Source organism: Maylandia zebra, linkage group LG23 (assembly GCF_041146795.1).
Source record: "Maylandia zebra isolate NMK-2024a linkage group LG23, Mzebra_GT3a, whole genome shotgun sequence".
Lineage (NCBI taxonomy): Eukaryota > Metazoa > Chordata > Actinopteri > Cichliformes > Cichlidae > Maylandia > Maylandia zebra.
The window spans coordinates 22,128,046-22,141,617 of record NC_135188.1 but is presented as its reverse complement, the minus strand read 5'-3'; the positions used below and the strand labels follow the sequence as shown (position 1 = coordinate 22,141,617).

The window sequence follows — 13,572 nt, the reverse complement described above, 5'->3', positions numbered from 1 at the left end:
CGTGAAAAATGACAGACTTTTTCTCATTATTTGGTAAGGATTAAGACGCACAAAGAACCAGTAATTCTTGCCCTTCAGCAGTCACAGAGGTTTAAACCATGCTGGTGAAATTAGTGCCATTATCTGACAGGGAGAGGAGCTGCAATATTTTCTATATGGCTCCAAGAGTGATAAAATGCCTCACAGCGATGTTCATAAATGTCAGTCATGCCCAGGCAGAGAACTCCACTGCTGAATTAATATTATATGTCAAACAATGCTCCATCCAGTTTTATGGGTTGCATACACAGTCTGAGCCTCCAGTCACGCAAACCTGTCCTGGCTTGTAGAGTGAAGCCAGACTAGATGCTAATGGAGCTCTCTAATACTTGAATTTTAGTCAAGCTTGCAGCTTTCTTCACTATGTTGTATAATGCAATGAATAACATGAACATTTTTAGTAAGGTTTGTTTGCTTGTTAACATTTTTCCCTTTAATGTTTTCATTAATAAAATCCAACCTTGAAGCATAACAAACCAACCTTCTACTTTCTTAAGTTCAAGCAAGTCTACAGTTTAAATAAAGGTCTAAAGTCACAAATATTATTCTGACAATAGAAATCCTAGAATAGTGGTAACACTCTGAATACACATGCCAATATAAATTTATCTCGCTGTCATGTGTTATTTTGCCGGGTTGTTTCCTCCCGTTGCCATTTCAATAACTTGCCTCGGGGTTGAGAAAGGCTTAACCACAAAACTGCCCAGCATGTGTCACTGTAGCAAGCAAGCAATTTATTTATATAGCACTTTCAGAACAACACAGCTGAACACAAAGTGCTGTACACTTGGCATGCCAAAAATGATACATGAATAAAAAGATTTACCCAAAATAAATAAATAAGAGTGACAGCAAATAATAAAATGAGCACAAATAGCCCAAAATAAAAAGTATAAAATGATCATTAGAATTAAAAACAATAAAATGAGTACAATAGATTAAAAACAATAAACTCAGGGTCATACAGTGTCATATGCCAAGGAGTCAAAATGGGTTTTAAGACGCATTTTAAAAGTGGACAGTGAAGGGGCCTAATGTGCTGGGGCAGATTGTTCCAGAGATTAGGAGCAGCAATAGAGAGGGCCCTGACCCCTCTGAGCTTTTTCTTGGACCTGGGTACCTCCAGTGAATACTAGATCTACTTCTACTGAATGGAGAAAAGGTTCCTGAGAAGAGATTTAATTTTCAGTATCTAAGAAATTTGGGGCGTTTCTGAAGGTACTGTACTGTTAGAGCATCTTAACATAGAGTCCTTGAATACTAGGCAGTTGTAGAGGATGAGTTACTCTACTTTAAATGACTCCCACCCCTTATTGGAGGATTTCAGCTTCTTCCTGTGGGACAGAGGTTTGCAGCCCCTAAATGCAGGCGAAGCTTGAAGAAACAGCTTTGTCCAAGCTGCTATTTTGTTGTCGTTGTAACAAATGACACATGTTTTTTTTCTGTATTTTTTAAAAACTGTATTTATTTATTTACTGTACTTATTTCTCTATTTATGACAGTGCTTTTATCTCCTTTTTGCTGTTTTATATGAATTTATCAGTATAGTGTTGTCTAGTTTTAGAAGCTGTGATTAGGACGTCTATTTAAATTTGTTGATTAAAGATCATAATTAGAGATCATAAGCTGCCTTTGATTTAGACATGTCTGATATTTTTGTAAACACAAAATAGTGTATATATATGAATATTTTCAAAAAATGCTCTGTGAGTTCCACATCATAACAGTTATTTACTGAGCAGCTCAGTTAGAACTTGCCACTCACACACTGAGCAGCACTCACTAACTTTCTATTTCTAAACAATTTGTTCACTTTTTATCTCAGGCATGTCTGAAAAGACATCAGATAACTTTTTCCATCGCTTTGAAGATTTGATTCAGAGAAAGCGCACAGGTGGAGATGTAAGTAACTAAACATACTCATTCTTGACTTCTCTGCTGATCAAATGTAAATGTTTCTGAGAGATGTGTTATATTTTGCTGCTTTGCACAGTGTAATTTTTGTGTAAGTCACTGTAGACAGAGCAACTGTCAGCGCTTCACCACAGAGTCCAGGATCCTGGACTTTCACAAAGCTCAGAGCAGTAAGACAAATGTGTTCTTTCAACAGGCAGACACATTGCATATCGCACAGAGACCCAGAGGTTATGCTGTGCAACTCCCACCTTTACCTGAGCAATGCGCAGGCTCTCCAGAGATAGTCCAGGGAAGCTGGAACTGTTTGGATGACCCCTTTTGGAATCAGGAGGACCCTGAAAGAAGTCTGAGTAGCCTCAGCTCTGCAGACACACACACACCAAGTGATCTGAGGGCCATTCCTTTCATTGTTAGTCCTGTTGAGATGACACCGCTCACTCCAGTTCCTCCACCTCCTCGAGCAGCTTGTCCATCGCAATTGCCTGTTTTCTCTGCTAAACATTCAGGAGCAGGTCGGTTCAAAGGTGATGCTTTTCTTTAGTGGTTACACCTGCTGTTAATCAGTTAGTTTAGATTTTAAAATTTGACACTGTAGATTATCTATTTTAATGCTAAATTACACATTCTTGCTGTCCATTCATTTTATATGCTTTTTTGAAGAAAAAAAAATCAGGAAGAAAAATGTTTATTGTTGTTTTTGTAAGATGTCAATTTGTAGTTATTTAGTTATTTTTTTGTCTAAACAGACACGAAGGTCATTCGTGGAATAAGAGTCTTGACAGCAAAAGACAAATTTGGGCCTATTTTGGAAAAACTGCAGCATTTCCAGGATGGGATTGTAACCTCACCTGGACACACAGTACCAACCAAAACATTTACTGCAGTAAAGCCTTTGACTCCAAAACCTCCAACAGTTCCCATACCGCAAAAACGAGGACCTCGGCCTGGGACGCTGCTGCGCCGTGCAAAAGTCGTCCCTATAGACGGTAAGTGGTTTTCCTCAGTAACTGTAGAAGATGCTGAATAATCAAACTTTAAATTAAGAGATTTTTTAAAAAGATTTTAATGAACAATTAATCACTGCATCATGCTTCGAATTAGAAGAAATGACAGTTTCTTTTTACTAACCTCGTTGATTATCAGACAAGAAAGCAGACAGTCAGTGCAGTCAGAATAATCCAAGAGAGAGCAGGGTCAAACTCCCGCCTGTAGCTACACCTGTAGAGAGCCTGTCCCACAGCTTTAGTCTGCTGTCTTCATTAGAACTTTAAAATGAATACTAGATCTACTTCTACTGAATGGAGAAAAGGTTCCTGAGAAGAGATTTAATTTTCAGTATCTAAGAAATTTGAGGCGTTTCTGAAGGTACTGTACCATGTTAGAGCATCTTAACATAGAGTCCTTGAATACTAGGCAGTTGTAGAGGATGAGTTACTCTACTTTAAATGACTCCCACCCCTTATTGGAGGATTTCAGCTTCTTCCTGTGGGACAGAGGTTTGCAGCCCCTAAATGCAGGCGAAGCTTGAAGAAACAGCTTTGTCCAAGCTGCTATTTTGTTGTCGTTGTAACAAATGACACATGTTTTTTTTCTGTATTTTTTAAAAACTGTATTTATTTATTTACTGTACTTATTTCTCTATTTATGACAGTGCTTTTATCTCCTTTTTGCTGTTTTATATGAATTTATCAGTATAGTGTTGTCTAGTTTTAGAAGCTGTGATTAGGACGTCTATTTAAATTTGTTGATTAAAGATCATAATTAGAGATCATAAGCTGCCTTTGATTTAGACATGTCTGATATTTTTGTAAACACAAAATAGTGTATATATATGAATATTTTCAAAAAATGCTCTGTGAGTTCCACATCATAACAGTTATTTACTGAGCAGCTCAGTTAGAACTTGCCACTCACACACTGAGCAGCACTCACTAACTTTCTATTTCTAAACAATTTGTTCACTTTTTATCTCAGGCATGTCTGAAAAGACATCAGATAACTTTTTCCATCGCTTTGAAGATTTGATTCAGAGAAAGCGCACAGGTGGAGATGTAAGTAACTAAACATACTCATTCTTGACTTCTCTGCTGATCAAATGTAAATGTTTCTGAGAGATGTGTTATATTTTGCTGCTTTGCACAGTGTAATTTTTGTGTAAGTCACTGTAGACAGAGCAACTGTCAGCGCTTCACCACAGAGTCCAGGATCCTGGACTTTCACAAAGCTCAGAGCAGTAAGACAAATGTGTTCTTTCAACAGGCAGACACATTGCATATCGCACAGAGACCCAGAGGTTATGCTGTGCAACTCCCACCTTTACCTGAGCAATGCGCAGGCTCTCCAGAGATAGTCCAGGGAAGCTGGAACTGTTTGGATGACCCCTTTTGGAATCAGGAGGACCCTGAAAGAAGTCTGAGTAGCCTCAGCTCTGCAGACACACACACACCAAGTGATCTGAGGGCCATTCCTTTCATTGTTAGTCCTGTTGAGATGACACCGCTCACTCCAGTTCCTCCACCTCCTCGAGCAGCTTGTCCATCGCAATTGCCTGTTTTCTCTGCTAAACATTCAGGAGCAGGTCGGTTCAAAGGTGATGCTTTTCTTTAGTGGTTACACCTGCTGTTAATCAGTTAGTTTAGATTTTAAAATTTGACACTGTAGATTATCTATTTTAATGCTAAATTACACATTCTTGCTGTCCATTCATTTTATATGCTTTTTTGAAGAAAAAAAAATCAGGAAGAAAAATGTTTATTGTTGTTTTTGTAAGATGTCAATTTGTAGTTATTTAGTTATTTTTTTGTCTAAACAGACACGAAGGTCATTCGTGGAATAAGAGTCTTGACAGCAAAAGACAAATTTGGGCCTATTTTGGAAAAACTGCAGCATTTCCAGGATGGGATTGTAACCTCACCTGGACACACAGTACCAACCAAAACATTTACTGCAGTAAAGCCTTTGACTCCAAAACCTCCAACAGTTCCCATACCGCAAAAACGAGGACCTCGGCCTGGGACGCTGCTGCGCCGTGCAAAAGTCGTCCCTATAGACGGTAAGTGGTTTTCCTCAGTAACTGTAGAAGATGCTGAATAATCAAACTTTAAATTAAGAGATTTTTTAAAAAGATTTTAATGAACAATTAATCACTGCATCATGCTTCGAATTAGAAGAAATGACAGTTTCTTTTTACTAACCTCGTTGATTATCAGACAAGAAAGCAGACAGTCAGTGCAGTCAGAATAATCCAAGAGAGAGCAGGGTCAAACTCCCGCCTGTAGCTACACCTGTAGAGAGCCTGTCCCACAGCTTTAGTCTGCTGTCTTCAGACGACTGGTAAGAAACGTAGTAAGGAGACATTAAATACTGCACAGAAACAGTGCTGCATAATGTGGCTGTGTTATTTGTGGTGTTCCTGAAGTCGTGTTCAATGTTGTGTTGTGTAAATTCAGGATTAAGAAAAGACAGGGATTGCAAACTATTCAGTCTCTGGCAAAGCACCACTCGGACATCCTGAAGACTAAACTACATGAAGTGTGTCTGGTCCTCATTGAGGAGGTATTGCACACTTTATGTTTCTTATATGCGTTTCATGCAGCTAGTTTCCCTTCAAGTGCATACTACAGCCTCAACTGATGATTTTCACTCACATTTTAGGTGAAAAACCAACGCTCAGCAATAGCCTTTGAGGCCATACATGCCATCAATGAGCTCTACATTCAGCTCCAGAGAACAATGGACCCAGAAGTTGAAACAACAGGCCGAGCTCTATTGCTGAAGCTTGCAATGACCAACAACAACTTTCTACATCAGGAGGTCAATCTGGCGCTTGATGCCATGGTGGAAAATTGCAGCCATGGACGGATTCTGAGCGCTCTGTTTAACACAGGACTGACGTAAGAGGAGAGAAGAAGCTGTAGTGATTTTATTAGAAGACATGAAAGAGAGATCATGTTCACTGAGTTGTGTGTCTAATATTGTCCTTGCTCAGCCATCGCTGTGTTGCAGTGAGGAATAGCACGGCTCAACACCTGCACCAGCTGGCTGACAAACTTGGAGCAGCCGTCACCCTGAAAACAGGAACCTTCACTGAAAGATTTCTAATTGCTGCCTCTAGAATGGCAGGGGATGCTGCACCTGAAGCCAGGTGGGTACTTTTAAATGGGTTTGAAGTGCATCAATGTTTTATTTTCTGTGAGTTTACACAATTAATGAAAATTAATGACAACTGTAATCTTCCACAGGTACCATGGGCGAACAATCATTGAGAAACTGACCCTTCACAAGGACTTTATGAATTTGTGGGTGAAGATTGTCCCTGAAAAAGACAGGCGTCCTGTGGAGAAGAGCCTGAAAAAGACAGGCGTCCTGTGGAGAAGAGCCTGAAAAAGACAGGCGTCTTGTGGAGAAGAGCCTGAAAAAGACAGGCGTCCTGCGAAGAAGAAAGAGCTTAGGGAGTTCCTGTGTGTCCAGTTGACGGACAAGGGGACGCACAGGTGGAGATGTAAGTAACTAAACATACTCATTCTTGACTTCTCTGCTGATCAAATGTAAATGTTTCTGAGAGATGTGTTATATTTTGCTGCTTTGCACAGTGTAATTTTTGTGTAAGTCACTGTAGACAGAGCAACTGTCAGCGCTTCACCACAGAGTCCAGGATCCTGGACTTTCACAAAGCTCAGAGCAGTAAGACAAATGTGTTCTTTCAACAGGCAGACACATTGCATATCGCACAGAGACCCAGAGGTTATGCTGTGCAACTCCCACCTTTACCTGAGCAATGCGCAGGCTCTCCAGAGATAGTCCAGGGAAGCTGGAACTGTTTGGATGACCCCTTTTGGAATCAGGAGGACCCTGAAAGAAGTCTGAGTAGCCTCAGCTCTGCAGACACACACACACCAAGTGATCTGAGGGCCATTCCTTTCATTGTTAGTCCTGTTGAGATGACACCGCTCACTCCAGTTCCTCCACCTCCTCGAGCAGCTTGTCCATCGCAATTGCCTGTTTTCTCTGCTAAACATTCAGGAGCAGGTCGGTTCAAAGGTGATGCTTTTCTTTAGTGGTTACACCTGCTGTTAATCAGTTAGTTTAGATTTTAAAATTTGACACTGTAGATTATCTATTTTAATGCTAAATTACACATTCTTGCTGTCCATTCATTTTATATGCTTTTTTGAAGAAAAAAAAATCAGGAAGAAAAATGTTTATTGTTGTTTTTGTAAGATGTCAATTTGTAGTTATTTAGTTATTTTTTTGTCTAAACAGACACGAAGGTCATTCGTGGAATAAGAGTCTTGACAGCAAAAGACAAATTTGGGCCTATTTTGGAAAAACTGCAGCATTTCCAGGATGGGATTGTAACCTCACCTGGACACACAGTACCAACCAAAACATTTACTGCAGTAAAGCCTTTGACTCCAAAACCTCCAACAGTTCCCTCCCATACCGCAAAAACGAGGACCTCGGCCTGGGACGCTGCTGCGCCGTGCAAAAGTCGTCCCTATAGACGGTAAGTGGTTTTCCTCAGTAACTGTAGAAGATGCTGAATAATCAAACTTTAAATTAAGAGATTTTTTAAAAAGATTTTAATGAACAATTAATCACTGCATCATGCTTCGAATTAGAAGAAATGACAGTTTCTTTTTACTAACCTCGTTGATTATCAGACAAGAAAGCAGACAGTCAGTGCAGTCAGAATAATCCAAGAGAGAGCAGGGTCAAACTCCCGCCTGTAGCTACACCTGTAGAGAGCCTGTCCCACAGCTTTAGTCTGCTGTCTTCAGACGACTGGTAAGAAACGTAGTAAGGAGACATTAAATACTGCACAGAAACAGTGCTGCATAATGTGGCTGTGTTATTTGTGGTGTTCCTGAAGTCGTGTTCAATGTTGTGTTGTGTAAATAAAGAAATAAAGACAGGGGTTGCAAACTATTCAGTCTCTGGCAAAGCACCACTCGGACATCCTGAAGACTAAACTACATGAAGTGTGTCTGGTCCTCATTGAGGAGGTATTGCACACTTTATGTTTCTTATATGTGTTTCATGCAGCTAGTTTCCCTTCAAGTGCATACTACAGCCTCAACTGATGATTTTCACTCACATTTTAGGTGAAAAACCAACGCTCATCAATAGCCTTTGAGGCCATACATGCCATCAATGAGCTCTACATTCAGCTCCAGAGAACAATGGACCCAGAAGTTGAAACAACAGGCCGAGCTCTATTGCTGAAGCTTGCAATGACCAACAACAACTTTCTACATCAGGAGGTCAATCTGGCGCTTGATGCCATGGTGGAAAATTGCAGCCATGGACGGATTCTGAGCGCTCTGTTTAACACAGGACTGACGTAAGAGGAGAGAAGAAGCTGTAGTGATTTTATTAGAAGACATGAAAGAGAGATCATGTTCACTGAGTTGTGTGTCTAATATTGTCCTTGCTCAGCCATCGCTGTGTTGCAGTGAGGAATAGCACGGCTCAACACCTGCACCAGCTGGCTGACAAACTTGGAGCAGCCGTCACCCTGAAAACAGGAACCTTCACTGAAAGATTTCTAATTGCTGCCTCTAGAATGTCAGGGGATGCTGCACCTGAAGCCAGGTGGGTACTTTTAAATGGGTTTGAAGTGCATCAATGTTTTATTTTCTGTGAGTTTACACAATTAATGAAAATTAATGACAACTGTAATCTTCCACAGGTACCATGGGCGAACAATCATTGAGAAACTGACCCTTCACAAGGACTTTATGAATTTGTGGGTGAAGATTGTCCCTGAAAAAGACAGGCGTCCTGTGGAGAAGAGCCTGAAAAAGACAGGCGTCCTGTGGAGAAGAGCCTGAAAAAGACAGGCGTCCTGTGGAGAAGAGCCTGAAAAAGACAGGCGTCCTGCGAAGAAGAAAGAGCTTAGGGAGTTCCTGTGTGTCCAGTTGACGGACAAGGGGTTGTTTGGTGAGCCGGGTCCTGCGGGGGAGGTTGAGCTGGGGGCTGTTGCTGGTGTTTCTGCCTTACACCTTATTGCGGTTTGCCCTGCTCTGAAGAGAAAAGAAATGACCAGGGAGGGTACATCTCCTTCCCCAATAATCCTTCTACAGACAAACTCTCCTACCTGGGGGGAGGTGATGGCACCCGACAATGATAAAGTAGATAAGGAGTTTAAGCCGTTTGTGTCAAACGGCTTTGTTTCCTTGATAGGAGAAGATCGGCGGACTCCTGTCAGTATTTTGCGAGACACTGGTGCGAAACAGTCGCTCATTCGTGAGGGGGTCTTACCGTTTTCAGCTCAATCCTGTTGTGGGGCGGATGTGTTAGCCTGGGGAGTTAGGATGTGTGTAATACGGGTTCCTTTACACTTGGTGCAGCTTTCATCTCAGTTTTTGTCTGGTGAGGTTAAGCTTGGGGTGCGACCCCAGTTACCGGTTGCAGGTATTGACATCATCTTGGGAAACGATCTAGCTGGCGGCACAGTTTTTCCGTCGCCAGAAGTAGTTGATATACCACTTACAGATAACAGTGGTTTCGATCGTGCCACATCAAAGGCTGTTCAAACCGTCAGTGTAAAGACATTTAGGCAGAGGAGAGGTGCGAGTGGATCCCAGCAACAGCAGCAGCAGAATAGGAGGCAGCCCAAGGGGACGAGAAGAACAAATATTCAAACCACAAGGGTCACTGAAGCCACCATGCAATCAGACCCAAGTAGAGTCACTTTTCAGGACAGTCAGCAGCAAAATGCTGAAACCAGGCCACCTGCTAGAAAAAGACAAGGACCTCGACGGCACAGGAACCGCAGAAGAGGCCAGCTGATGGTGGCTAATGCTCCATCTCCCACCCCTTAAATTTGACACAGACTTTGATTTTGATTCCTCCAACGCGCAATTCATTAAGGAGGCGCTTGAGAAGAAGTTACAGGAGGGGCTGAATCTAAAAGATGGGAATTCTGAGGGAAGAGAAAAGGTGGGGTTGCAGCTGAGTTCGGGGGAGGATCATTTTGGTCCAAAGTGCTACTATGACAAAGCAAAGTCTTTCTTTGACAACATCTCATCTGATAATGGGCTCAGACTGACGTGGGCAGAGGAGCGAAAGCGCAATCTGGAGACTTTTGGTGTCCCTGGGCGGTTCCTGAGGGGCCAAGGATTCAGAGGTGGACGCCAGTGTTTTGGGGGCGGGTGCAGTGCTCGTGCAGGAGGATGAAAATGGCATTGACCACCCAGTCTGTTTCTTTTCTAGAAAATTTCTAAAACAGCAACCAGCGCCTCATGCGTTGGTCCTTACTCCTACAGGATTTCAACATTGAGATCCGATATATAAGAGCTTAGAGAATGTTATGGCTGATGCCCTCTCTAGGTCGTAAATCAAACATCTTTGTGTGGGGTTGGATGTTTGATTTTTTTTGGGTGGGGGAAACTGTTATGACCCAGTGATGTGTTTGTTGGTGTTGTGCCTCCCACCGGAGGATGGCTGGCGGTATTTTCCCTTTTTTCTCTCCTAGGAGGTGGACACCTGGGCGTGGCTGCTAGGTATCTGGGTGGAGTCTCTACATATCTTCGGACTGGATAATTGATGGACCACCTCCAGTACTTAACGTCCGGATGACAGTCACCTGGGAGTGCTTTTTGGAACCCCGTTGACTCGGTCAGTTGTGTGTTGTGTCATTGTAGTGCAGGCTGTGTGTGTGTCTGTTGCTGGTGTTTTTGCCCCACTGAAAAATCTCCCTTCTCCACCTAGCCCTTCTGCGGAGGAGCTGCGGGTAACGCTGCGCATTAAGGAGGTGGAGCTAAAGAAACAGCAGTTGGAGGTGGAAGCTATGCACTTGAGGATCAGGGCTCACCATCCAGTCACCATCCCCGCAGGCACCCTCCCCGGAGTCATTATCCCCGCAGTCGCCATCTCCGCAGCCACCGGCCTTGATGCCAGGTGGTGGCTTTGATGCGAGTAAACACATCAAAATGGTGCCGGCGTTTCGGGAAACTGAGGTGGATTCGTATTTCACAGTGTTTGAGCGTATCGCAGGTGCGCTGCACTGGCCAAAAGATGTGTGGTCTCTTCTACTCCAATGTAGATTGGTGGGGAAAGCTCAAGAGGTGTGCACCGCTCTTTCTCTGGAGGACAGTTTTGACTATGATATGGTGAAGGCTGCTGTCCTGCGTGCTTACGAGCTTGTGCCAGAGGCTTACAGGCAGAGATTTAGGAATGGGAAAAAATCCGCCAACCAGACCTATGTGGAGTTTGCCAGAGAAAAGAAAACTCTGTTTGATAAGTGGTGTCATGCTACAGCAGTAAAAACCTTGAATGACCTGGGTGAGTTGGTGACGTTGGAAGAGTTTAAAAACCAACTACCAGACACTGTGGTAACCTACTTAAATGAACAGAAGGTTACGACTCTCGCCGCTGCTGCTATACGGGCTGATGAGTTTGTGTTGACACACAAAGTGGTGTTTTCGGTTCCTGCTCACAGTTTTCCGTCTTCCGGTAGCCCGCCCAGATGGTCTCCAAGGGGCACCCGCCGTGCCATCCCCTCATCCATTGAGAACCGCGTGTGTTTTTTTTGCCATGAGCAGGGAGTTGTGTGTTGTGTCATTGTAGTGCAGGCTGGAGTATTCACGTGTACCTCTAGCCTTGCCATGTAAATAATTGTAAATAAGTTAACAAGTGGCGGTCACTTTTTGTTCCTTTGCTGTATAACTTTCATTGTCGCAGCCTAGTAGCCGTGAGAAGCCGTTTTCTTTTGTTGAACAAGTTTTCTCCTGTTTTTCGTTAGATAGTTAGTTAAGTGACTTGTCTTTTGTTTTGGCTTCTTTTTATTTTGGTGTAGGGAAGAGTAGGGATTGTTTTATAGGGAGTTTTGTTTATTGTTTTGGCATTGCTCACTGCCGATGAAAATAAATGGCTGCTTAAATACTTGAAAAAGGTGTCGTTGTTGGGGTTTGTGCGTGGGTGGGAAGTGAGTGGGGCAAACTATTTGTTACGTTTATTTACTTGCCGGGACCAGAACGTAACAAGAGCCTGAAAAAGGCTAATAATTACAGGCAGCAGGTCAGCATCCAGACTAGGCTCTCCTCTCCAGCAGGGCCTGGGTTCCCCAGATGTGACAATGCAAGTCCTGACGAGTACAGAGGAGAAGAGTGGCTGCTACAGTAGCAGCAGCACTCTGAGGCTAAGCTGGGAAAGTCGTTGGAGGTTCAACCATCATGACCACAGACAGTCCCAGTCGCTCTGCGGGAGTAAACTTCTCCATCTTCAGGACTACAAACTATTTCTCTGAAGGACAATATTATTTAGATTTACATTAATTATTATTACATCATTCTTATTATTACATTATTTGTATTATTTCATTATTATTATCACATTTTTAAGATCCTGAATGGACAATGAATGAATAAATCCCTTTTTTTTCATCTGAATTAAAACGGCACTTTGGTTGCACATATACAGTTTCTGTTTTTCTGTCAACAAATATTAATACATTCTTAGTTCTCTTGTTTTCATTTTTAACCCATGATTTTGAATTTTTATCAGGATTCAAAGTCATTTTTATAACATAAAGAAATATTAAATAAATACTAGAAAGCGAAAATTTCAGAAAAATTTTTAAGTCTGCCTATGCTGCTGCTAATCAGTGTAGTTTGCCATTCATACGGCTACAGAGAGCAAAACTCAGCAGAGCAGCCATTCTCCACCATGAACTATGGTAAAAACAAACACCGCTCGCGCCTCACAGATGACAGCTTACAGTTTTGTGTAAAGATGAGGTGACTTCGTACAGCCCCGATTTGCAGACGCTGTGCACAGAGGTTCATGAGCAGAAGTCCCATTGTACCACGGCAGACCCAACAATGTTTGCATGAACACGCTTTGAAGCATTACGTTATGGACCACTTTTCACACATGGTTGGTGTACCCACACAGCCGGCTGTAGCTTTTCAACTCACAGCCCAACACACACCAAAAAAAAACCAGCCGAGAGAGCACAGACTTTACGCCCGTGGGTCCACCTCCCCTGCAGCGGCACTGCAGACCACGCCCTGCCACACACATCAAACACGTAAAATAAATATTTATGCACTTTTGCATTCACTTTTTGTTTTTTGTTATTTTTACACAGTGTTCTGAATGATTAACAATGGTCTACAGCCAATCTTGTGTATTATTATACAAACTTTGGTTGTAAGATTCAGATAACTATTTAATAAAAGGTAAATATTTTATATGAGAGCAAGAAAGAAAAGTATATCTTTGTGTCCCCCTCTCCCTGTTAATGCCCTACCTGGCCCCCTGGCAAAAGCTTTGCTAGATCCGCCCCTGCACAGTTACCAGCTGTCAGCTACACAAAAAAAGGAGCTTGGTGTTATTTGTCTCTCAGAAACAGTTGATAACTTTCCTTCAACTCATTCATGTCACCTAAAAGGTAAACCTGTTTCTCCATCACCAGTTCAGCTCTGATGATTCAGTAAGGACATCTCCTGGTTTCGACCAGCCCTTTTTTACAGCTGTGGCTCCAGCAAACATCAGCTGATACTAGAAATTAAAATTAAATGAATTCTAACAACAGCTGATCAAGCTTAACCGTGCTGCTGTTGTTTAGCGCAATGAACAAACGAGAGAAAAGCCGATCATTGATCAGTT

At 42.4% G+C, this 13,572-nt stretch overlaps 2 protein-coding genes across 2 annotated transcripts; both read left to right on the top strand.

The window, feature by feature from the left end:
- The first annotated feature begins 2,168 nt into the window (after nucleotides 1–2,168).
- Nucleotides 2,169–5,376, top strand: LOC143415035 (uncharacterized). The gene is made up of 6 exons (XM_076880364.1): nucleotides 2,169–2,480; nucleotides 2,703–2,942; nucleotides 3,931–4,007; nucleotides 4,216–4,546; nucleotides 4,769–5,008; nucleotides 5,166–5,376. The coding sequence occupies exons 1-6, from the start codon at nucleotides 2,381–2,383 to the stop codon at nucleotides 5,291–5,293; spliced, it is 1,116 nt and encodes a 371-aa protein (XP_076736479.1). The 5' UTR covers nucleotides 2,169–2,380; the 3' UTR covers nucleotides 5,294–5,376.
- LOC143412394 (TOG array regulator of axonemal microtubules protein 1-like) lies at nucleotides 5,343–6,699 on the top strand. The gene is made up of 6 exons (XM_076880152.1): nucleotides 5,343–5,350; nucleotides 5,406–5,511; nucleotides 5,611–5,849; nucleotides 5,945–6,100; nucleotides 6,198–6,457; nucleotides 6,666–6,699. The coding sequence occupies exons 1-5, from the start codon at nucleotides 5,343–5,345 to the stop codon at nucleotides 6,337–6,339; spliced, it is 651 nt and encodes a 216-aa protein (XP_076736267.1). The 3' UTR covers nucleotides 6,340–6,457; nucleotides 6,666–6,699.
- The last annotated feature ends 6,873 nt before the right edge of the window (nucleotides 6,700–13,572 follow it).